Genomic DNA, 24,433 nt, shown 5'->3' on the forward strand with positions numbered 1-24,433 from the left:
GGAGAAATGCTATTTTCCAGGAAGTGATTGCAGGAGTAACTGAATATGCCTGGAAACTTAGTCCAAAATTAAACACACTGGGATATGTGATTACTCACTTTCTTTCCTAAAAAGTTTTTTTTTAACCCTTAAGATATCAACCAAAAGCTAACTATCAGACCAAAGATTCAATGTTTTCCTGAGTGGACAGTGAAATATCCTGTTGGCTATTTGTTTAAGGGTTACCATATTGTTCCATTAGAAGGAAGATTTGATTGCATAGACGTGGTAAATTATCATGTACTATGCTTTGTCGTCAGGGAAATTGCAAAATTGTCACTGAACACCAAAACACCAAAAACATATTTAGCTGCCTAAAGGCTGAGCATTCATGTTACCTAGGTTGATTTATTTAATTTGTACAGGGTGACTTAGGGTCATTTAATTAGCACTCTTGTGGTCTAGTTGAAGCTATTTCAAGAGAGAAAAAGCAGGACCCAAGAGGTTATAGTTAATTTTAGATAGACAAATACATGCATCTCTTCTCTTGACAGTGCGTCCCTGCATGAACATTGAGTAACATAATTTAGAGAAAAGGCATTCATAATGCCACTTAAATCGACATGAACCCTTTACCGTTGCTTTGTGAAACTAAATCAATAAATTGACACTATAACACTACAATTGCTCTCGAACACGGACATCTCGTGGCCATATATTAAAATTACACACCAACTACGGTGTCCGCGTCAGACCAATCCGATTAATCTCTTGACTTTCGTCACCACGCGTTCTTACCACAAGAAGTTGTTTAAAGGACATTTAAGACTAAAAACAGCATGGTGTGCATCAGATATGATTGCTATTGCATATGAAAAAATGAAATTTCAATCGTAAGTGGTCAAGGAAAATCATGCTTTATCGTTATTGTTTCGTTTTATGCACGCAACGAGTCATCGACTCTAATGGGAAGTTACGAGGCGCCCTAAAGGAAGAAAGGTTGCGTTTTTTCTTAGTTCCTCGTGTTGCTTTTGTTTCATTTTAGCGCCCACACTTCCTTTGTCGGTCGTAAAGAAGACGTCCCGGCAGACAGGAAAGGGTTAAGGAGTGTGTTCACGTCCGGATCGATGCCTCCTCTCTCACACGTCGCCATGAACAAATGAATTCGCGGGGAATTAAATATCATTTTCACCAAGGAGAAAGAGTCCTGTGCTTTGAGCCCGACCCCACCAAGGCTAAAGTGTTGTATGACGCCAAGGTAAATGATGCGTCCACTGTGTTAGCCTTGTCGTTGTTACGACTCATAATATCGAACAATATACTCCAGAGGTTAAAATGTTGAGGACTTTGAATCTCTAGCAATGGGCACTTGGGCTCCAGGGGACTAACGTTGAATTGTTTCTTCTTGTTTGGCTTTAAAGTGGTGTTTTGAATTCCCACATTCCCTCACTGAAACCTATCATTTAATTTAAGCGGTACCTACAATTGTAATGTTGCTTTTTATGAGGCATTCTGGCCGAGATTGCTTCGAATGCTGTAAACTGTCAACCATGACACGGTCAAAGTTCATTCTCATTATGCCTGGTTAAGCGTCTCCTGTATTGCAAAGAAACGGAGACTGTTTTTGCTCTGACTAGCTATGCTATTGTGGCTAACATAGAACATCGTAATATCCGTCCCCCCTGTTAACTCTTTTCAGTCAGTGACCTTGGTTAATACCCGAGGCGACACAGGTATAAACGTATATATAAACTGTGTTTGCTCTTAAATTGAAAGCGCTTAAACAGCTAACACATGTTTTATTTCGGTTAGTCTGATGCTAACCCAGGATAGCTAGGTATTAGCATTAGCTTGTGGACGCAGTGATTGCTAACGGTCGGCTGGGAGGGCACATTTCTTTTAGTTAAACATTCATAGCAAGGCTTAAATTACCAAGTAAAGTAGTACGAAGCAGTGGATCATTTATTCACTGCTATGTAATTGCGTCGTAAGTTGTTTGGTCTCGATGTTTACTGAGTAATGAACTGTAAGCTAGCCGTATCACTATTGTCTGATGATCTCGCTACATCATAAGTGGGATAGGTATTGACTTGTCATCAGCGCATATATAGAATAATGGAAGCAGTTTAAGATGCGTCTTTGAAAATCTATTTAATATTTAGAAGTTAAGCTCAATAGGTTGTGTCCCCAAAATATGATCCAACATACACCATTTAATGTATTGGCATCGCTCATCTGCTTACAGGAAAAATAACAAACTGTAAATTGTGAGCGGTGCAATGTGTGTTTCACCTCCTGTTTTCTGCACGTGAAACATTGCAGGTTCTTGATGTCTTAATAGCTGCAGATGAACATGGAAGGAGAATCCCAAAGTACTTGATTCACTTCAACGGTTGGAACAGAAGGTAAGCATAAGATTGACAATAATTGTGGGAGATGCACTTGGAGCTAATGTCTTAGTCCTGTGTAAAACTACCATCCTTGTAGTTGAATTCTCCATTGGTTTGTCATTGTCTGTGATTTTTATTTTCTGTTTTGTTTGTTTCATTTAAAAAAAAAAAATTGCATTATGTGTGTAAATGTGTGTAGTTGGGATCGCTGGGCTGCCGAGGATCATGTCCTAAGGGACACTGAGGAAAACCGTAAATTGCAACGTAAACTGGCTCGCAAAGCTCTAGGTCGCATGTAAGTTCATTTATTGTACATTCCAGCCCAATTAATTGTGGTTCAGTGTTATGACATTTCATTCAAACATGAATTTACATTACTATCAGTATTAGTGGTAATTGATGTTTCAGGTAAGCAAAAATTTTGTGATTGCATGACTTCTTCTCATCTAATTTTTGGTGTTTTCATAATTTCAAATGAGCTCAGTGCTTTCAGTGAACCAAAACAAACCTGAACAATTCATCACAGGGGGGGCTGGATTTAAAATATGTTTATATTTTCACTATTTTTTTTAGGAAGAGAAAAGGATGGGCAAAGAGGCGTCGTCGTCAGTCTGGTACTAAATCTTCTCTGAAGACTCTCCCAAAGGAGGACGACAGTGATGACGCTTGTTAGAAATCCTGCTTTTTTTATTATCTACATCTAGTTCACAGTCACATTCATAATCACATTCAGCCCTCTGGATTTCTGTGTCCAGGTTTGATTTCGTCTTCAGGGAGTAGTGAGGGGGAGGATTCTGACCCTGACTCTTCAAATAGTGGGGACAGCACCTTCTCTGACGACATCAACAAAATGGTGAATGACAAGTGGGATTCATTGAGTAGTTAAGGAGAAAAATTATGAATAAAGAGACCATTTGTCAAGATGTATCCTGATTGTTTCAGAGGGTTGAGCCAGATGTTAATGTAAAGAGGGAGTGTGAGGAGAAGAGTGTGCATGTTGACATCAGCATTCCCGATGTTTTGAAGAAGAAACTAGAGGATGACTGCTTTTATATCAACAAAAGGAAGAAGGTACTCGAAGCATGTGTCCTTGAGTTCAAGAAACTTTAAAATATGTATAATCATTATATTCTTGTCATACTTTTGTTTTGAATTTACATTGAAATTGAACACATTCATGGTAAAATAAGAATGTTTAATGAAATGACTTCAAACTTGTTCAATGATGACCATATTTTTTTCTCAGCTGGTGATGGTTCCCTGTCAGATGAATGTTGTACACATCCTTGAGTCTTATGTGAAGCACTTTGCCATCAATAAAGCCTTCATGGCTAATGAGAGATACCGGCGCCAGCAAAGTACAACACAGAACAGCAGCCCCCAGCCCATTCCCCCGGAGAAGAAGTGAGTCCACACAGTGGGAAGATAATAGACCTATGCATGCTGACATAGAATCTTGCATACAGAGTGCAGAGGAACTAGAAATCACGAGAAAAAATTAAGTGATGTTTTTGAGGCTCCATCCTGTTTTAAAGGGAGGAAAGTAAATGATTGAAATGTTCACTTTTCGAACTTAGTGCAAAGAAAAAGGAAAGAGAAAACACAATTTTCAAACTTCTGTATATTGTTATAATGTGAGTGTTGAGGGGGAAAAAATTACATTTCATTTGAGCTGAGTTTCTTTCCATTCAATTGGCCCAGGACTGGGCAAATCCTGGAGCTATTTGTTAATTGACTATATCTCTACAGTTAATCTGGCAGTTAAATTCAATTTGAGAGGATATTTTCCAAAACTTAACTTATTAGTCTACATAAACTAAGATAATATAACATGATTTTTCTCTGACATATTCTAATGGTCTGTGGAATATAAACTAATTCTTTTTTGTTTTTATATTCATAATAAGTGAGGAGTTGTGTAAAGAAATGGTCGATGGCCTGAGGATTACATTTGACTTCACCTTACCCATGATCCTCCTCTACCCATGTGAGCAAGCCCAGTTCAAAAAGGTCAGCTCTTCCAGGCTCTTCTTGGCCATCAATGAAAGTTCTCCCTGTTCCAGCAGGTAAGAGCTGTGCTCAATCAAATAACATGTAGAATTCTCTTTGGTGTAATGTCATGTGCAATGGTTTTTGTCTTCATAGCGTCCAAAGAGAACGCAGCCCTAGCCCATTGGGGCACAACCCCCCCACACCTCAGTCGACAGACAGCCAGCCAGCGCTGAGTGACATCTCTGCGACCACACCGACTGCTCCTGCTCCCACCCCAAAGCGACGACGGCACCCTGATATGGACTGCATCTCATACCAGTCTCAATCACTAAGACGCTCCACCAGGAACATGTCTGGCAGCGATCGTCCAGCTGAAGGAAGTAGTGGAGGTTAAAATATTTGATACTTTTTTTGGATTGGATTGAATCATTTGAAAGTAAAATAAGTTTATCTATTCTTATGGTTTTCGTTAGCCCCCATTGATATTTGATGAAGAATCCTTAAACACTGATTTTAAAGTGGGATTCAAACACAGTTTTTGGACTGATCCAGGTGGAGGCAGCGTCACCGTGTCCCCACAGTTGAAACGACGTCTGGTTGACAGTTCATCCCAGCCGAAGTTCTTCTTCAACCTTGAAAGAAGTAAGGGAGTGATTGATCAAAACATTTTTTGCAGAACTCGAGAAAGTTGAACACAAACAATTTAAAATAATTAAGTTCACCCTAGGTGGAGCTCTTTAACAATAGTTTCAAAGTTACAAGACACATTTTTGAAAAAAACAACGAATAAAATGCCATGATGTTTCCGTTAGTAATAACCTTTTTGTCCCAGTAGAGGGCGGTAGAGTACTTTCAATTTTCTTAAGTTCTTGTAAAATTGTCAAGCTGCAGTCTGCTCTATATTTTTTTTTCTTGAGTGAAGTCATTTTCATCAACACTTCATTTTTTTCTGGATTCTACTCTTCTTGCAGAAACTCCAGTGCACAGCGGTTCATCCTCCCCGATACCCCTCACCCCAAGCAAAGATGGAAGTGGGCCTTTCTATGGCCTGGAGAGCAGAAGAAACAACGAGCTAAATGAAGTAAATAGAACTTGTGTGCATGCATGCATGCTGGTAGTTGTAGTTGGATTTAGAACTATATATTCCTCAAGGACATAAAACCTTCACTAACCTGTATGAACTAAGTCTCGTTGATAATCGTAGATCTCATTCATCATATATCTGCTGTCATTTTTGATGTTGAAATTTTTGTCATTAGGAAAATTCATCAACAAGGCCTTGTTATTTTTATTTGCGTGAAAATATTTGAATTGTGGATATTCTGCAAGAGCAAACATTGAAAATGGAATCTTCCTCTTCTTTTTTTATCCTGTTTTGTCAGGTTTTGAGCTGGAAACTGACTCCTGATAACTACCCCATGAATGACCAGCCTCCTCCACCCTCCTACCTGTATGGATCACAACACCTCTTACGCCTTTTTGGTAGGTTTTACTTTTACTCCATCATTGATCTTTTTAAAATATTTTTGTAGTGCCATATATTTTTCTCTAAAATCAACATTTTTGCATTTCTTTTCCTCATTTTCTTTATTGCCTTACCTCCAGTAAAACTACCTGAGATCCTGGGAAAGATGCAGATCCCTGAGAGGAATCTCCGAGCCCTTATCAAACACCTGGAACTATTTCTCAGGTAATTTATTGTTGTTGTAAAATCATATTTCTAATTTTAGCTCCTTTCAGAAGCAGTTTTTACAAGAGGTGGGACTGAAACATACTGTTGTGGTGTATTGAAAACAACCAATTTGTTGACTGAAAAACTACTAATATAAAAGTAGAATCTCACCCCACCTTGAAAAGCTGATTGTGTCATCAGGATGATTTCAAATGTGCATTTCAAAGGAAAAACCTTGATTGAAATGGCTCGAAGCAAATACATTGATTACACAGTGTATTGAAGTCTTTGCTGTCTTAAACAAACTGCTTTAGAACAAGTAATTACTCTGAATATAAGCTAATAAATTATCAATCAGCTGTAAAAGCCCATATATATTTAATCAAAAATGACAAGGAAGAGTAAGAAAATTAGAACATGGTTCATGGATGATGGTGGTGGGCAAAGATGGAGTGAGAAAGCACATGTGTTGGGGGAGGGAGAGGAGTGGGCGTTACACAAGCACAGGGGTCTAATCTTTAAATCCTCCCTAGCGATCTTCAGTTTAGCCAGCCCTAAACCTGAGGGATTTAGGTCCTCTTATGCTCTAATCAAACACATGCAGTACTGATTTTGGCCAGCAAGTAGTGCTGCACAGCAACATCTGAACCTATGGTGCAAAGGCACAGGAATAAGTAAATGCCAGTGTGTTTGTTCATACATATGGTACATACATCACATATTTGTGTGTTTGAGAGAGAGGTTTGAAATGCTTTGAAATGGGTGGAGTGTTATTTGATAAACAAGCCATGGTGTTCACATTTTTTTGACATTACATACAGGAGGGCTTAAAATGGCATCGTAAATTCCTGAGTATCTGTGCGAAATGATGGTCCCTGGACCATCGCTCATCATAACACGTTCTTCAAACATCCCAAATGAGATCTTGCTGGGAAAGTTTTTGAATAAAAAATCCCCTTGTAGTTTCAGTTTGTAGCCCTGCAAACACCTGTGAGGACATAATGGACAGTGATGAATGCAGAAATAGATATCATTTTCTCCCATCAAAAAAATAAATATGTTGAGTGTTAAAGGCAGAAGGGCTTTGCTGGACACAGGACACAAGACGAAATGCTTATATCATTTGGGAAAGCTTTCATTTTGACTCTTGATTCCAGCCCTGTGGCAGATTGTGCCGAATGAGTAAAAAGGATTGATGTCACAAAACCCGCTTTGCATTGCATTCTGGGATTTGGCCACAGCTACTCCCTCACTCTCCCTTTCTTTAAGAATGACCAAATGTGGGGGATAGGCATTTACACATCACACTAAAGCCTCGTGCGATGTAGCGTTTTATGTAAAACACAGTTTGCCCTGAAATATTATGTATTTAACTGCAATAGATATCACGAGATTTATGTCCTGCCTGGAATTACGCATCTATATCAATAATTATTTTAGCATTTCTGTCTTATCTCTGAATGAGGTTCAACTCTATTTGCTTTGAATGTCAAAAGGGGTACTTTCATGAACATTATTTTCTTTATTCAGCCACTAACTTCGTATCTTGAACTAGAGCCAAAATAACCCCTCACAAATTTTAATTGTAATGCCAGCTTCTCAACAAATGTTACTCTTTATAAAAACAAAGATTGCCATGTGTCAAACCTGACCGTTATATGAACCTCAGAAAAAAACTTATTCTTCAGGATTTTCAGAGACCCATATTAAATGTGGTGATGGTGTTGAGGATGCTACATATTGTGTTTGTTGTTTTGGCTCGACTGTACGATGAACACACAGGAAAAGCTCACCGCAGAAATTGCAGTTGTCTGATCCATCGTTTTCCTTAATATATAGTGTATATTAAATTATAATATTAAAACAAGAACTTAACAGTGGGTGGCCATAACTATAAATATACATGGGTCTAGCTAGGATTTTACTTAATGGGACTTTCTGTCCTGTTGCACCTTTGCAAATTCAAATTACAGCCTCCAAGAAAAAATACCTTTTGTTCCTCTCTGTTCAGTCTGTTTTCTCTTAAAAAGTCTTCCATGAGAGTAAACCACTCACAATAAAGTAAGACTCTTACAATATTACATGGTCATTTATAGAATATAACACAGAGCCATCCAATAATGACCAGATCATCCAGCAGGGGCCACTTTGCCTCTTCAGAACCCAAAGTAAAATTTTCTGCTGTGAATCAGATATCTTCTTTTTTTAATTTATGTACAGTATTCGATGCCAGTTAACCTAATTCATATCATTTAAGTTTTCTGTTAGGTCCTGTTACTTTATTGTTGATTTTAAATTGTCTGTTTGTCACAGTCAAAGCATTCTTAAGTTCTTCTCTGATGAGGATAATTTGTTTGTATTGAGATTAGGATGGCCGGTGGAGTTAAGATGAGATGGCAAGATTTAGAGGATTTGGCTGAGTAGTGGATACTAAGAAGATTCTGGATTAGTTTTCCCCACAACTGATTAGATGGGAGGGGGAGGGCAGAAGGTTCACTCTGACTGCGGGTCGGTCACTCTCATGTTCTGTCTTTCTGTCACAGTGATTGGTTCTCTGGTGGTGCTATAGAGATAGATGAAGCTTTGTCTCTGACATATACCAACCAGGCAGAGGGCAAGGGGTCTAGGATTTATGTGGATTGAGCCAGAGATATCTAGGAAAACCAGAAGTTCAAGTGAACTGGGATGCGCTATAAATGATCCTTTACTGTCATTGCAACAATGTTAATGTGATTTTTCAGATGTCTGAAAGCTTACACAAACTATATGGATTCCTCAAAACATCTGACAAGATTCTCTTATCTTCTACTTCTTTCTCCCACCCACTTGTAGGTTTCTGGCTGAATTCCACGAGGATTTTTTCCCTGAGTCTGCGTACGTGTCAGCATCTGAGGCTCACTATAACATGAAGCAACCAAGACCAATTTACTGAAGGCGCCATTTTGTTTTCTTCCCTTACTTGTTGCAATGACCTACCTCCTCAGAAGGACTTTTCTGGGATCATTCAGAGAATTTTCCTTTGAATTCAGCAGTGTTAAGGACTTCCCTTTCTCCTTCCTTTTGGACTTGCTGTAGATTTTCTGTGGAAGGAGTTGCTAACACACTCCTATAGTCCATTTGTGCTATTGTCTTGCATGTCTTTCCACCATCCGCTGCTTTCCGTCAACATAAATCCTGCTTTGCAGTGTCATGCTTGGTGTCATTACTGCTAGTGGATGTATAAACTCTTCATATGCAGAGCCCGCTAGCCTTTTGCACCCATCTTCTGTTTTGTCACCTGCCCATTGACTGGCTTTTGTGTTCTCATCAGAGTAGCAGGAGGAGCAGATATTTTAGGCTCTAGCAAACTCAAGCAGACACAAACTATTTGGTTTGGCAAAGCCTGTTCCCCATGCACTGACTTACCTGCTTTTCATGGGCACAGTTGAGGAAAACTGTGCCAGCTCATTAGAGCAGGGTACACAATGAGCTCACACAGCTCACACTGTCCCAGTCCTTTCTTTTGCAATGTACAGTATAATTTTTTTTCCATCTGTAGCTACTTCTTGAGACATTAGTTTGAGAGCTCATCCTAGAGATTCTGTACCACTTTTGTCAAGGAATTTGATAAACTGACTGATGAAGAATGTTTGGGTGCAAATGTTTTTTCCCCCTATACTTTTTAACTATAATTTATTAATTTTCTCTTGTCTTCTTTGACCTTGTTTTTGGTGTTGTCTTGTCAATGTCTCTATTCTTTTGTTTTACCTAAACTCCACCAATCCTTTTACTGCAATTGTATCTTGTTTACAATATCGTTTAATAGAGTGTGAGGGAACTGTACTCTGTACGACATACACAAGAAGAAATTATATATTAGCTCTTCATTTTCTGTCACACATTTTGTATGTTTATAAATGTTGTGTCTTCATTTTCTTGTGAATCAAATGATCATTTGAACCTAAATAAATTTTGGTTTTTGTGTTTCACAAGCAATTATTAAATTAATTACTGCATTCTAATTATTTCACATGATGTGACTTGCCACAAAGTGGCAATACTTAGGTAGATTTGTTCTGATTTTCTTTAACATTCACATGATTGTCATGACCGTATGCAATTTGATAAAATCACTCAAGATACAGTCAGGTCAATAAATATTTGATCCCCCTGCAATTTTGCAATTTTTCCCACTTAGAAATCATAGAGGGGTCGAAAATGTTTATTGTCGGCGCATTTCCACTGAAAGAGACAATCAAACAAAAAATAAATCAGAAATCACATTTTATGATTTTTCTTAAGTATTTATTTGTAAATTACAGGGTCAAATCAGGGCTGTTGCAAAGATAGGATGGGCGTAAAATGGATTTATATTTTGAATGAATAATTACTAAAAGTAATCCGTTATGAAATGGAGTCTTTGCACATGTACTCCCCAAACTCATTTTAATAGTGGATTTTCCACATCCACTATATCTTTTACATTGATTGTTACTTGCAATAGTTCTTTTATACATGCAATAGACCAGGCTTCTGGTCTTAAATCTCTGAACACCTGATAAAACTCCATCTTCTGAAAACCAAAATACATTTTATGGCTTTAGGCTAGTCGTAGCATGTCCTTTGATTTTAGCAATGATTGCTAATATGAAAACATTTCTTTGCTCTTATGCAAAGGAGATAAAAATGTCAGTGCAAAACCCAAATTTTGCAAGATTGTCGCACGTAATTGACTTGGAAATATACTCCTAGCTGGCTTCAAAGACGTTGAAATGTTAGATTTGGTGGATTCCAATATGCTGAAGAAAAGGGAATGTCTTTCACTTCTTGTCCAAAGTACAGGCCTTGTGGATGAGTTTCTGACTGAAATATTGTCCTCTCTTTTGATAAAGACCTAACAAGTAATCAATTTTAAAGCATTGGATACCTTAGGTGACAAGTGGTATTTTCAGTTGAATTGAACAAGTGATAACCTCAGTGTCACGTAAAAGGAGCAAATAAGCAACCTGAACCCATGGCAGTGGTCGCAGTTTTGTGGTGAGAAGCCGAACGCTGCTTGGACTTAACGCATGTCAGAGCTTCATGCACATTATGATAAACACTTGCCAAAATTAAACTCCCTGGGACTGTTTATTGTAAAGTTTGGATAGACATGAGGATAAAGTTTTATCAGAGCTTGTAAGCATGCACAGCCTTTTAGATTTATTGAAGATCGTTTTTACACAAAAGCTAAAAGCTTTTAAAGTACTACAAAGCTGAGGAGGTGGAATGCAACTGAAGACCACTGCTAAGTGGGCTTCTTCTCTACCAATGTGGTATATCATTACTTTTTATGGAACTATGTCATTAGTTGTTTCAGTTTATCGATGAGAGGCCGGCTAACCTGGCATCCCCATATCTGCGTCCTAATGGATTTTAGCGGTAAGCCTTAATGTTGTTTGGACTGGGTCAGACCGCTTGTAATGAACTGCTTATCGCTGTAACTCAAGACAGTACTCTTTCCCGCCGCTATCATGTAGCTGCAGAAGCTACAGCTTTGAGCCTCCCCCACGCATCTCAATTCGATTTCTCATCCTGCTTCATCTCTATCCTCTTACTGCATGATTCGATTGTTGGTGACGTGGGCAAGAGCCAGGCGCTATGGGAAGTGAGCTATCACCTTGTAAGTGCCTGTGCCTGCACCTCTCACCTGATTCTACATCAGCTTTTGTTCACCCCTTCCATCTGCAGCATCCTCCCATCCTTTTGTCCAATCTCATTATCTCACTACTTAACCTGAGGGGTTTCATTTTTTTACATCTATAACACCATTTGTCTAATGCTCCCTCTGATTAGTGTTTTGTCTCCCCCTTTCCTCCCCTCCCTCTTCAGTGCTTTATCTACTGATATATAATGGAGTGAGATGTATTTGGCCAAGAGCAGTACACAAACGTCTCTGTTCTAATGATCCACTCAGAAAGTATTTTTCCATTTTCACTCTCATCCACTGCTCTGTTAAGATATATTCAGATGCAGGCTTGTCCTTACCTGTCTTCATTCTGTTTTCTGCACTTTCATTCTTGCACCATGGACCCAGAGGATGGATTCCGAGAGATGCGGTTGGATCCTAGCCCCTCAATCTCCTCTGCCTCATCTCGGACATCATTAGATGGCAGCACTGACTTATCTTCAGTTAGTTCTGACCAAGCCTTGCCTCCTATAACAACCTGTATTGACTGCAAACCTGTTGGTGTCAAGAAGTTGTCAGTCCATCTATCTTCTGAAGTGAAAATAAGGCAAATTGTGTGGAGGGAAACATCTTTTCTCAGAAATAAGTAAGTACATCCATTACTGGAGTCATTGTTAGGAACCAAGTGAAAAAAAGAGAAAAGAAAAAATAAATAAATGTAGTTATAATTTGGATTTTTTTTGGTCAGATTTCGGGATCTGAATCATGGCATGAAAATAGGTGTAAAAGTTGTCGCATTGCTGCCCTCTGTAAAAGAGGGGGGTTGGGGGGTGGAGGTGATGGTTGTTGGCACAGAGCTGAGGTAATGGTTGGGGTATCTGCAGGGGGTGTGGGAGCTGTGGAATGAAATCTGTTATCTATCTAATCTACGTCTGAAAGTTAATGACAATAGTTGATAATGCATTCACAATGGCGGTTTTTGACTGAAAATAGGGTGATAAATGCCAAACCCCCAGCTGATGTGCTGATGTTTAACAACACAAAAGGAAAAGCTTTCCAAATATTTTCTACTTGTGACAAAGCAGATCCTTCCAGTCATGTCATAAAATGCAAGAAAAATAACACTGATCTTTTATAAAGGTGCAGGAGATAGAATGGACTGAAGGTTCTTTCTAATAATGTCATGGATGATGGGTCCTCTCAGTGGCTCAGCTTTGAATTCAACCGATTCTCATCTTTTTCACCTGGCTTAAATCACGAGGGGTTTTCTACAGGGGGTCCCCATGAATGGGGATGTGAGTGGATCAAACAGTCTGCCTTAGTTTAGATAGTGTCCATAAATCATCCTCTCCTTGAATTCTCCAGAGATACTCTTGCCTATGGCATGTGGGAGAACCTTGGCGGTTTTGCACTTCGTTCTCATTTGGTTTCTTTGTCTTTTTTTTCCCTTTCCATCTCTGCTCTGATATATTTATATTTAATTACCCTCTTACAGACAGGAGACAAAAGTTGAAGCACACTTTCCCGCTGATTCTCTTGACATGCTTTTTAATCATCCTAGACTTCCTGTGGAGATCTTACTATCTCTGCAAAAAGACTCATTAAAGATATTATTTTCCCAGACATAGTTGAGGAATATAAATACACCTTCAGCATTTTCATTCGTAAAATCGAAGCACTGAATAAAAATGTCAATTTTGGCATTCCAGGTGGGTTTAGTAATATCCATTAATTCCAATTTGACAGGAATTATGTTTGGTCGTTTGCCTCTGATTTCATAAAATTGCTTCTGAAAACCAACATTTTTCTGAAACCGAATAAACCCCTGCACGTCTTGTGTGTCAAGTATTCAGTCTTGTTATTTGAGGCTATTGGCTATTACTCTTACCTGTTTCAAGATAAGATATTATAAGATAGACTTTGTTAATCAATCAATGGGGAAATCCAATTGTCACAGCAGCATTACAAGGTAGAAAAGTGTGCAAATGCAACACAATAGAATACAAAATATAAAATGAAATAAAAGAAATGCCTTGTGCAGGGAATTGTTGTAGAAATAACATTTGAAAAATGTTCAAGGTTGTTTTTTTATATCCACATTTAAGTAGTTTTTTGCAGAAATTGCATCACAATAGTATGTTTTTGCAAACAGCTTTCCCCCCTAAAGTGCTAATACACGGTGTCTGTCTGTCTTTCTATCTACCTTTTTTTAGCCAGTGCTTTAAACTGTATACACATCCACTATGAATACACATGATTATTATTTTCCCACCACTGGTGGTTAATTTCCATCTTTCATCATCACCCTGATACTGTAGTTATAACAAAAGACAAAAAGAATGTCAACCAACATCCGTCACCACAGGGGATAACAGACCTCCAAGCAATCATTGCCTACTCTGATTTCAATGTGGCTCAAATTAATTAGATACAATTTTAATAATTCAACAGGTGTCATGAAACAGAAGGTCCCTTCAAATGATTTGCCATTATAATGGGCTCCACTCCCTTTCACTCCTTCCCATCTTACTTTAAATGGTAATGAAAGTCGATTAGTTCATTGCTTTACTTAATACACAACCTCCATTTATGCAAAGCACAGAATAGCCTCCATTAGGGAGCCTCAGCCTGAAATAGACATACACAGAGGTGGAGATGGAACCCTAGGATTTGGCAGTAGCCAGTCTTTACTTTCCCACAGGTAATAATGATGTATCTTCTATGCAGTATGCCTGTTACACCATCAGATATTATTGGTTTAAGTGAAACTCAACTATGTCATTTGCTTGGCACATTTTTAAATACTTTCCTTCTTGGTCTCTCTGATCCAGTGATGTGCCGGGAAATAGTTAATGTTTCTGTGCTGTGTTTTAAGTCTCAAAAGGTCACTGCAGCCAGTGCACTCATGCCTCATTGGCTGTTCCATTTAGGGAGGCTTAGCAATGATTGGACAATCCGAAACAAGATAGCATCCCTTACATGTTAACAGTGGGATTTCAAAATGGATGGCTCTGTCTCCTTTGCCTTTGCCATGCATTGATTTTTACGAACAAAACAAAACAAAACAAATAAGACAAGCATAATGTTTATCCCTGCGTGTGAAGGTGAGGGGGCAAGAGAGGCAGGAAGAGAGGAGGAAACAGAGAAACGAGTCTGGATTCAAAAGACGTTGAGAAAACTACAGGGATTTAAAGAAAGACATAGTAGTTGCTGATTCACTTGAACCAGTCACCAATCCTCTGCAATCAAGATTTTCAGTTGACTCACAGTGTTTTTCCGTCTTGTCACTCCTCTATTCCTCCTCCTGACCTCTGGCATCCCTGCTGCTTCTTAGCCACTGTCATTTTTTTTCCTCCCTCATCCACCACCCCACCCTTACTCACCCTCACATAAAGTAATTTTGCTTTAGTTGTAGTTATTGTTGTTGGAGCTGCCCCCTCTGCTTCTGCCAGCTTGAGGATTAGAACATAGTTGGGCGCAGAGACACAGCAGGATGGAACACTGAGCCATGAGGTAAGATAATATATAGTATTCATTATGTAATGTAAAGACTATGTTTTTATAGATTTAAGTATTGAGTGTATTATATGGTAAATGTTCTCAGGAAAGTGCTTCTTGAGTTAAGTGACATTTGTCTTTTTATGCTATGTTTGAGATGACAAACTGTTTTAGATGTTATGTGTTTTATAGTTTAATCCGCTTATTTAACCGTACAGACAGTCGAAATGTCATTTTTCAATGCTCTCCGTGCAGGATGTTGTTTCTGTGCCTTTAGGCGAGCATACTGTGAGAGTGACATTTGCTCAGTGGAATAGTGCAACTCTGACCCGTGTCTTGTGTCGTAGTTACTGCATTTTTGACTTCTTTCAAGGTCTGCGATTTTGACGTAAATCCCAAGAAAAACATTGAAATCAACCTGTGGTGCGAAACTATGTATTAAAATCTGTGAGACGTGTGTGTGATAGTATGTACCTTGACTGACTCCAGTATAAACATAAACTCAAGATGGATTATTAAGCTTGAAAGAAATCATCATGAGATTATATTCTACGGACAGAATCACTGTGTTTGCTGTGACTTAGTTTGCTGTGATGATTTATGGTACTTCTTAAGCAAGTGTTTAGAAGACTGCCTCACCTTAAAACCACAACCAAAAGCTTTTCATTGAAATGATGCATAAACTTTCAACAAATATCCACAAAATGTGTGTAGATTATGCAAAGGAAGCCATCTTTTGACCAAAGATTTTCTGTGGGTTATTAGGATTTAAACATTTGGCGGCACCAATCCTCCCTTTGGATCTCATTAATCACAGCAAAAAAGGAGGGTGCATCAACATGTTGTATTTCAGGAACACCAGTCAAACTACAGTTGATGTAGAGCTATTTAGAAATATGTTGCACTTACTTTTCCATCACATTTCAGCCTTATTTTTCATCTATTTTTTTTCTCTATTACCATTTTCAGACCTTTAGAATAGGGCCTAAAAGGCTTTGATGCATAATCTCGAGTGACATTAAATTTCCTTGCTTAGTTTCATAAATTATTTCTACATTTTCTCCCCCTTAAATTCTGTTGTTTCTGCATACCAAAAAAACCTGCATAGAGTATAAAAAATCTAAAAGTGCTTATTTGTATGTCTTTGAGGCAAATTTGTACTTCAAAACAGAGAGATGAAGATGAAGCTGTAGTGTTGTCGGATCCATGGCATTTGAGTTTAAAATATTGACCTCTTATTGAACTACCCTCCTTGGCCAACCAGCTGAATATATTAGTGCAGTTGACTGTGTGAGGAATACAGTTAGTAGTAGCTGTATATCCAAAGGAGACATTGAGTAATATGCAGATTACATTTTATCCAAACAGGTTTCACCTTTACACAGGTATAGTAGAAACAAAATGCTTCATGGTCAAATCAGTGGAGTGGGTTTTTAGTTATGTATTTTATATAATAATATTATTATTATTAGTGTGATTGTAATTGTTTTATTATTATTGTTGTTGTTGTTGTTGTTGTTGTTGTTGTTGTTGTTGTTATAAGTAAAATGGTGTTGAAGAGGCTTGAGTTGATTTGACTTGAGACTTTTTTTGTTCATGGTACTATTGCATTTTGGACATTATCAGACTGAGAAAGAATCTTGTTCCTGGGCTTTTAAACATTTCAGTGTTTTCATGGCTGTGCCTGTGAAAAAAGTGTGAAGCCGCTTGGAATGATTTGTGAAGTAATTTCATACGAACCAAAATGATAAAATATTTTTTTTATTTCTGAGAAAAAAAACGCAAACATTTTCATGGACTTTTCAGACCTCAGGCAGCGACACGGTGTATTGGTTCGCGCTCCCAAATTTATGTGGGGAATCCCCATGATGTCTTTGTGTCTATCTGGGTTTACTCAGGGCTCTCAAGTTAAGATAAGATAAACTTTATTGATTCCTATAGGGGAAATTCCTTTGTCACAGCCACGTAACAGTTATAATGTCATAAAAAAAAAAAAAAAATTATGAATATAAATATAAGTAGACAGACAGAATACAGACGATAGCAAGACATTCACAAATAAATAGACAGCAACAACAGCAACAACATCAGGGATAATAATGGACAGCATAAAGGGTGAAAGGTGAAAAATACACAACCAGAAGTAAACGACAATATAAATAGAGTGACAATAGCAAAGACGAGAAAATAAACAAAAATTGGCAGGATGCGTGCGGGCAAGGACCAACAAGGGTAAGAAGGACAGCAGAGTTAGGGTGTGACATGTGAATGGGTAAGGTAGTGAATGGGTTAAGGTAGTGAAATTGTTGAAGCCGCACAGATGCGCCTCAGGCTGGTCAGAGTTGTGTGCCATCCACACTGCTGTTGCACAGTCTGATGGCCGTGGGCACAAAGGAGGGTCTGAAGCGTTCAGTTCTGCATCTGGGTGGGATGAACCGTTGGCTGAAGGAGCTTCCCATCAGCCACAGCATGTTGTGCAGGAGGTGGGAAAGAATGTCCAGGATAGCTCCCAGTTTGTCCTTCACCTTCCGCCACTGCCAGTGACTGCCACCGTCCAGGTTCAGTCCCACCACCGAGCGGGCTTTCCTCACTATCTTTTTGAGCCTATTGACCTCTCCAGTCCTGGCACCGCCCCACCAGCACACTATACCGAAGAGTGCGCTGTCCACCATTGACTGGCAGAAGGTTTCGCAGAGCCCGCTGCAGACATCAAATGACCTCAACCTCCTCAGGAAGAATATCCTGCTCTGACCCTTCCTGTGTTGTGTGACAAGTCCAATTTATTGTTAATGTGGACCCCAATGTACTTGTAGGAGTCCTCTATCTCCATCTCTTCACCCTGGATGTTGATTGGTACATGTCTCCTCCAATGCTTCTGGAAGTCCACAACCACCTCCTTGGTCTTGGAGGTGTTGATTAGGAGGTGGTTCTGGTTGCTCCACTCAATAAAACTTGCTATTAGACCTCACCTCCCTCCAAAACTCCCCTGTTCTACTCTGCTCCATCTTGAATTCAAGTTTCTCCCTATAGTTGAATTTTGCCTCCATCAGTTTCCTCATCAACTCCTTTTGGACGGCCCTGAGGGTCTGGTGGTCCTTAGCCACGAAGGCCGTCATGGCTGCCTCTTCTTGTTAAGAAGACCTTTGATATCCTTGTTGATCCATGGCTTGCTTTTATTGAAACAACAGACTTTTTTGATGGGACTATGTTGTCCTCACAGAATATGATGTAGTCTGTGATGGAACAGGAGAGGCCCTCGATGTCGTCACGGCAGTCCTTTTCAAAAAGGCTCCAGTCACTGACATCAAAGCACTCCTGCAATGCCTCCCCTGTGGCTTTGGACCAGGTCTTCACAGACCTGGTGCTGGCCGCCTACCACCTCACCACTGTTATGTAGGCAGTGTCCAGGAGTATCAGGTTATGGTCCGAGTTGCTCAGAGGGGGAGAGGGGAAGAGTTGTATGCATCCCTCACGTTGGCATACAGGAGGTCCAGGGTTTTATTCCTTCTCATTGCAAAGTCTACGTAATGAGTAAAGGTGGAGAGAACGGAAGTGTGTGGGACATATTTGAAGTCCCCGCTGATCAGGATTAGGGCGCTGGAGTGGTGTGTCTGCAGGTCCGTGTTTGCCGAGTGGATGATGTGACAAAACCTGCAACAGCTTAATTTTCTCTGAAGGGAAATTGTTTGTGTGTAAAATCACTTATTTGCCATTAATGTGCTCTTTTGAGCACCTCATGGCATCAGTGAAGATTTAGCTGGGTTGGTGCTGTGTTGAGATTCAAGCACACCAGAAAATACAGTAATAGTCGCTGGTTGAGTTACAGAGTACAGACAAACAGATGCCTTGTGGAGTTTTGATGTCTGCTGCAAGAATATGTGCCAATTAATTTTTCAGTCGAATACAGCTCCTCAGCAGCCTTGCAGCTAAGGCTGTGTCTGCATGTCACTATGTGTGAAAGGAACTGCAGAGTACAAGATATTTTTATCTCAGTCATACATATCTGGTATTACATGATATGACCTTATTAATTAGTACTGTTGGTATTCTCTCTCCCAGCTCAGAAAACAATATTAAAACTTTAGCCCTGGTTTGGCAGCAACAACTAAGCAGGTTCCTGTTCAAACCTTTGGCTAGTGTCATGACTGTTTTTCTGGTTGCATTTCATGTTAAGAGGATTTTAAACACTTATATTTGCCATTAATTGTATTGTAATTCACTTATTTAATCAGACTACATCCTTGCAACTGTGACTCTTCCTTAAAGTTCTTACTTGTTTGCTTTTCAGTATCAACAGACAAAATTAACTGAAATCCATTAAGCCTCCTGATGTACTTAGTCATTTGACATTTGCATACATGGCTAATAGCAGATTGAACAGTACTTTTTTCAGATATTTGGTCCCTAAAAAGTCACTTGAATTATAATTTCACTTAATCATTTTAATACATAGAAATACTCAAGTTAATCCATGTATACACACCGCTTTGAATTAATCCAGGATACCTTAAACAGGGTAACACACATTTGTCTGTCTCTTAAATGAAATGTAGTTTGATCTTAATTCAAGTAATAACCAGCTAATTTGCCAAAAAACAGTTTATTGGGATGTTTTTACATTGATTTAAAGCTACAATCACAGATATTTAAACCTAATCTAAAGTGTGTGATCAGTCATCAGTGTTCATATTGAAGTATATACAGTATGTCGATAGTTAGATTCTTGGTTAAAGGACAGCGCAAAATATTTTCTACTAAGTACCAAATGAATGACAATACACTACATATTTAATTTGATGGTCCATACTGTCATACAAGGTCTCTATAGGACAACACAAATTGGTTGATTGTCATTCAATGGTTATTTATTTTGCAGGTGGATCATGCAAAAAAATGTTTGAATCTGTCCGCAAATAACGACCTCAAAAAACAAACAAGCATCAACAGCATCAATAAAGTACATGGAAATGCAATTCATTCTGCAAAAACATGATGTATCTACCATCCGACCCCAAAGGTATAGATTTGCAGCCAAATCTTGTTGGTCTGATGGGCATTATTGAAGGTTTCAGATAGTATCAATAGGTCATCGTGATAATCACTGCAGTAATCCTTGACAAGATCTTCCATGTTTTGTGTTTGCAACTCACAATTATATTATGGAATTAGTCTATAAGCATGTATCATAGGCTTGGCCATCAATTTTGTGGTATCTTTGCAAATAAGTAGCTGAAGTAGCCATGATTCCAATTTCCCAGAATTAATTCACTCATTATTGATCCATATTGATTGTGATGTGAGAAAGGTTAGACTTCTTGGCTAGTGTTCAAATAAATTTGTTTGAACTTTTTTCTCCAGACTGAATTGCATATTGATGCATTTGTACCATACAAAATTAAGCTAGTTTTAAATCTTAGAATACAAGATGCTTTTTTAAAGAGTCAATTCTATTCACCTGTCCTTAAACCTCTTGTGCTAACTGTCCTCCCTGACTTTAAATGTGTCTCCCTTTAGTAGTACTCTATTCAAGTTGTAAATATATATTTTAGAATCCAGTTGCTGTTTTCCTATTGATTTTGTGATGTTTTCCCCAACTCAGTAATCATTGAATGAGTATCAGGGTTTTATTGAATAAGTTAAGTTATTCAGAGGAAACACAGCAAATGCAAAAGTGTTTTCAACTCATCAACCCATGTCAACCCTGCAAATCTTGATGTCTTAACCTTAATTCACACCTGTGACTGTCACTGAATTTTGATTTTAGTTTTGATTTTTATTGTCTTTGTTGGTCTTTCTGTTTTGATTTGGTTTTCCTATACGTGTGTAGCCCACTCAGTTTTGCCTGCACCAAATTTGAGTGGTGGCATTAGAACATCTGTTTAATGACAACGGCTGTTGTTGGCCACAGCCATGCCACACAAACCTGCAACGCAGCACTTGTTCGCACTCAATTCCAAGTAAAACCCCCAGAATTCCTTGCACCCCCGAAACCACACCCATGTTATTCCCAGCAACCCACAAATCACACAGAAAATAAGCATTAACATTTGTAACTCACTACAATATTTTTCTTAGCACTTGAGTACTTTGTTATTATTTGCATATCCATTTGTATAAATGTCAGGTTTGTATTGAGTAAGAAAGAGAAAATAAGCATTATAACAGCTGGCCTCATATAAGTGAGTTATGTGTCCAATAAAATATTAAGAAATAAATAAATGTATTTGTGAAAGTACACAAACTTCCATTCATGTCAGATATACTGAACAACACGATACTAATCTTTAAATCAAAGAGTGTTCAGACCCTTTATTTTTGTATTCAACATTCAATGAGTAAAAGATCTGTTTTGGGATGTTATTTATCCACACATTGTTGCAGCAGAACAGTAGAATAACAGCTGTGAACCTCCTGCTTTGCCTGTTCTAATGCCAACAGGTACACACTCACACACACAACAGTGCCACTGACTGTTTTGATTTTAGACTTTATATATCCATAAGGCTTCAGAGGCAGCACTTCTCAGTTAAAAGGCAATAGGAAGGACAAACGTTTTTGATTTAACTGAATATTAATAGAATTTTAATCTCAGACACGATCAGGTTTTGTTGACGCCATTTCTTTTCTATCTCAATTGTGTCAGCAAGGACGATTGCATTATGTTGTGTCCTTCTCCCATTGTATATTCATTATTATTATGTTAATCTCTCAGTGCCTGCTGCATGCCCACAGGCACCATTGACCTTTGCCTGTTCTTTCTGGGTGAAATTGCATCACAGTCATTGATGATCCTGTGCTTAAACATATCTGACACAATTATACATGATGAGACATTGACTGTTTGTCACACAGACTCTTGTAATGTTGCAACAGGGTTCAAAAGTGGCAGTTTTGTGTTCAAGATACACATATCTATGCAGGCAGTAAGTCAAGTTACTGCCTTTGCTTAGTTGCAGCTCTATAATTGATATACATCTGCTCATACATTGATCTCTACCTGCTTTGTATGTAAGGTGTGGTGTTTTAAATATATTTAATTTTGGAAGTATAAATCTTACTTTATGCATGTGTGTGTGTGTGTGTGTGTGTGTGTGTGTGTGTGTGTGTGTGTGTGTGTGTGTTACACTATATCTTGTCATCTTTCTGACACTGCCATGTGGGGGAGGTTTTCTCAACATTGTCCCCCATCTATGCTGCATGACAGTTTGCATGAGTGAGCAACTGATGTGTCTGTGCGTGCATGCGTGCGTGTGTGCGTGCATGCATGCATATCTGCATGTGTGTTTATGTATGTGTGCGCATGTGTGCGTGTGTTTGTGTGTGTGTGAGTGAATATAGTTTATCCCCACTGGCCCAGATGCCCGAGTAAATCCATCACTAGCGGTGCTGCACAGCGGTGCTAAGCTGGAACATTTGGCACCAAGCTAGGAATGAAGAAGAAAAAAACAGGAACACACACACTCCTACACATATGCATGCATATAACCACACTCACACACAGAAAATTGGGTTTAGAGATTTTTCAAAAAAGAAGGGGAATCTTTAGTGGAGAAGTTGGACCCAGGGAGCTGGACAGAGGCTCTTACTTCCACGCTCTGAGCCTGTCGGTGGTTGGGCCGGGGCATCCATCCCACTTTCTCCACCCGCTTATTCCTTAATCATCGGCTAAAGGATGGAGCTATGTGATGAGGATGACGAACTGGGAGTCCTAAACACTTTCCAGTAAGTTTTGATGGTTTCTGTTGTTTTTAAGGTTGTGGTCTTTCCACATGTTATGCATTTTTCTTAGCTGGAAAGTACAATATGTTTTAAATGTCATCGATAGCCACTTTTCTAATCACTCCCAAAACCGCAGTGTTAAGCTCTTTAGCACAGGCTTTGTCAATGAAGCTTGTTGGGAGATTGATGTTGTAGACGTTGCTGCTAGTTGTGGGGGTCTGTTGTGGGCCTCTGGCTCTGGGTCGGATGCATTATGAACACTGATATGCCTGGAGCTTTTTCTTTTATTTTCTTTATAACCTTTATTTTATTCATGCTCTACTTTACATCTGAATCATGGGATGTAACTGGGTTTAGTTTGCTTTGGGCTTTTTACTGTCTATTTTTCAATATTAGCTCACCAGAGGGTGTGACAATAACAGTTTTATTGAAGATATAGAGCCCCAAAATAATGAAATGGTTATGGAAGTGTTATGGTTTGCAGTTGCTTGGGATTTTCTAGCAAGTTAGAGTATCATCTTTGGAACCAAACATTCCTGGTTCAATTCCCAGCTCCTCCTAGTGTGTTGCGTTGTTGTTGAGCAAGACACTGTACCACTACCTGCCCCGCTGGCGCTGGTGGACGGTTAATTGCAGAGAATGAATTTCCCCACGAGGGATTACTAGAGGATCAATTATTAATTATTATACACGTACTGTATGCTATAATACATCACAAAATCATTATATTTTGTAATAGATTAAGCTCTACTAAGTATCACAATGTGTTTGTTCACAACCATTGTTATATGAGGTTATAGTGTCTTGTGAATGGGTGGCAAAACGGCAGGCGTTACATTGACAGGTTATTAGTAATTTGCTTTAAGTGATTCTTCCAGCTATTAATAATTAGTGTAACAGTCAATTAATGTTTATTAACCCTGTGTCATCTCCATCTTTGTCTCCCTTCTATCTGTAGTTTTCCTGTAACTGGTCTCTTTACAGGTTTAAACACAGCCATATTGTAGTCTTGGTCACTGAATTGATGGCACATGACATAAATGTTACATAAGACAAACAACCTGTGTTCTTGTAATTGCTGAACATGATTGATGATTATGTCATGGAAGGATGGTGGGTTTGGCAAGCTGATGGAAATCAAAACACACACACATTGCATCCAGCACTGCCAATGAGATGTATATTGTTTCCATATTGTATTTGTATGCTACACAGTGTGTGTTTGTGGCAGTGCATTTTGAAAGCATTAACTCACTGCTGCCAGTAAGTTTTAGTATCATCGCCCCAACTCTAGGGCCATATACTTAGCCAAACTGGTTAGCAATTCGAATTGCACTCCACATGTGCACGCCCTCAGACACATGGTCTTGATGTGATAGATGGACTTTGTCTCTCAAATAATAACATTGACGTAGTTTTGTGTATTCTTATCTTTATCAAGTCTTTTCATTTAGGATTTGCAAATGTGGTCACATTTAATTAATTTCACAGGAGGTATAACCCAATGAATTGCATGATTTAATATCTAATTGAGTG

The 24,433-nt window shown here is 38.8% G+C and overlaps 2 protein-coding genes across 5 annotated transcripts in view; both read left to right on the top strand.

The window, feature by feature from the left end:
• Positions 1–1,009: 1,009 nt before the first annotated feature.
• On the top strand, positions 1,010–10,016 carry LOC147233357 (MSL complex subunit 3-like). 2 transcript variants are annotated; one of them, XM_086148070.1, is made up of 14 exons: positions 1,010–1,237; positions 2,302–2,384; positions 2,569–2,664; positions 2,943–3,037; positions 3,125–3,222; positions 3,312–3,440; positions 3,616–3,773; positions 4,277–4,435; positions 4,515–4,750; positions 4,914–5,003; positions 5,333–5,442; positions 5,744–5,843; positions 5,967–6,051; positions 8,866–10,016. In XM_086148070.1, exons 1-14 carry the CDS (start codon positions 1,139–1,141, stop codon positions 8,963–8,965), a joined length of 1,638 nt encoding a protein of 545 aa, XP_086004196.1. In that variant the 5' UTR covers positions 1,010–1,138; the 3' UTR covers positions 8,966–10,016. The 2 variants fall into 2 exon arrangements, with proteins under 2 accessions (XP_086004196.1, XP_086004197.1); XM_086148071.1 differs by lacking the exon at positions 1,010–1,237 and adding an exon at positions 1,586–1,712.
• Positions 10,017–14,778: 4,762 nt separating this feature from the next.
• LOC147233358 (FERM and PDZ domain-containing protein 4-like) overlaps positions 14,779–24,433 on the top strand; it is a 63,126-nt gene continuing 53,471 nt past the window's right edge. For 2 of the 3 annotated variants that reach the window (XM_086148073.1, XM_086148075.1), the window contains exon 1: positions 22,815–22,900. In XM_086148073.1, the coding sequence (XP_086004199.1) occupies positions 22,851–22,900 (50 nt within the window). In that variant the 5' untranslated portion in view covers positions 22,815–22,850. Of the gene's footprint in view, positions 15,194–22,814; positions 22,901–24,433 lie in introns of those variants that run through there. The other variant, XM_086148076.1, reaches the window with a different exon arrangement.

This window comes from Fistularia commersonii, chromosome 6 (assembly GCF_037954325.1).
Source record: "Fistularia commersonii isolate RoL2024-O1a breed Wild chromosome 6, RoL_Fcom_v1.0, whole genome shotgun sequence".
In the NCBI taxonomy this organism is placed as follows: Eukaryota; Metazoa; Chordata; class Actinopteri; order Syngnathiformes; family Fistulariidae; genus Fistularia; species Fistularia commersonii.

What these genes read in the sequence shown, in the direction of transcription:
- LOC147233357 (XM_086148070.1), top strand. Translation starts at nt 1,139, where the DNA reads ATGAATTCGCGGGGAATTAAATATCATTTTCACCAAGGAGAAAGAGTC. An exon ending in GAAACAACGAGCTAAATGAA is followed by an intron (nt 5,443 to 5,743) that starts GTAAATAGAACT and finishes CTGTTTTGTCAG; the next exon opens with GTTTTGAGCTGGAAACTGAC. An exon ending in ACACCTCTTACGCCTTTTTG is followed by an intron (nt 5,844 to 5,966) that starts GTAGGTTTTACT and finishes CCTTACCTCCAG; the next exon opens with TAAAACTACCTGAGATCCTG.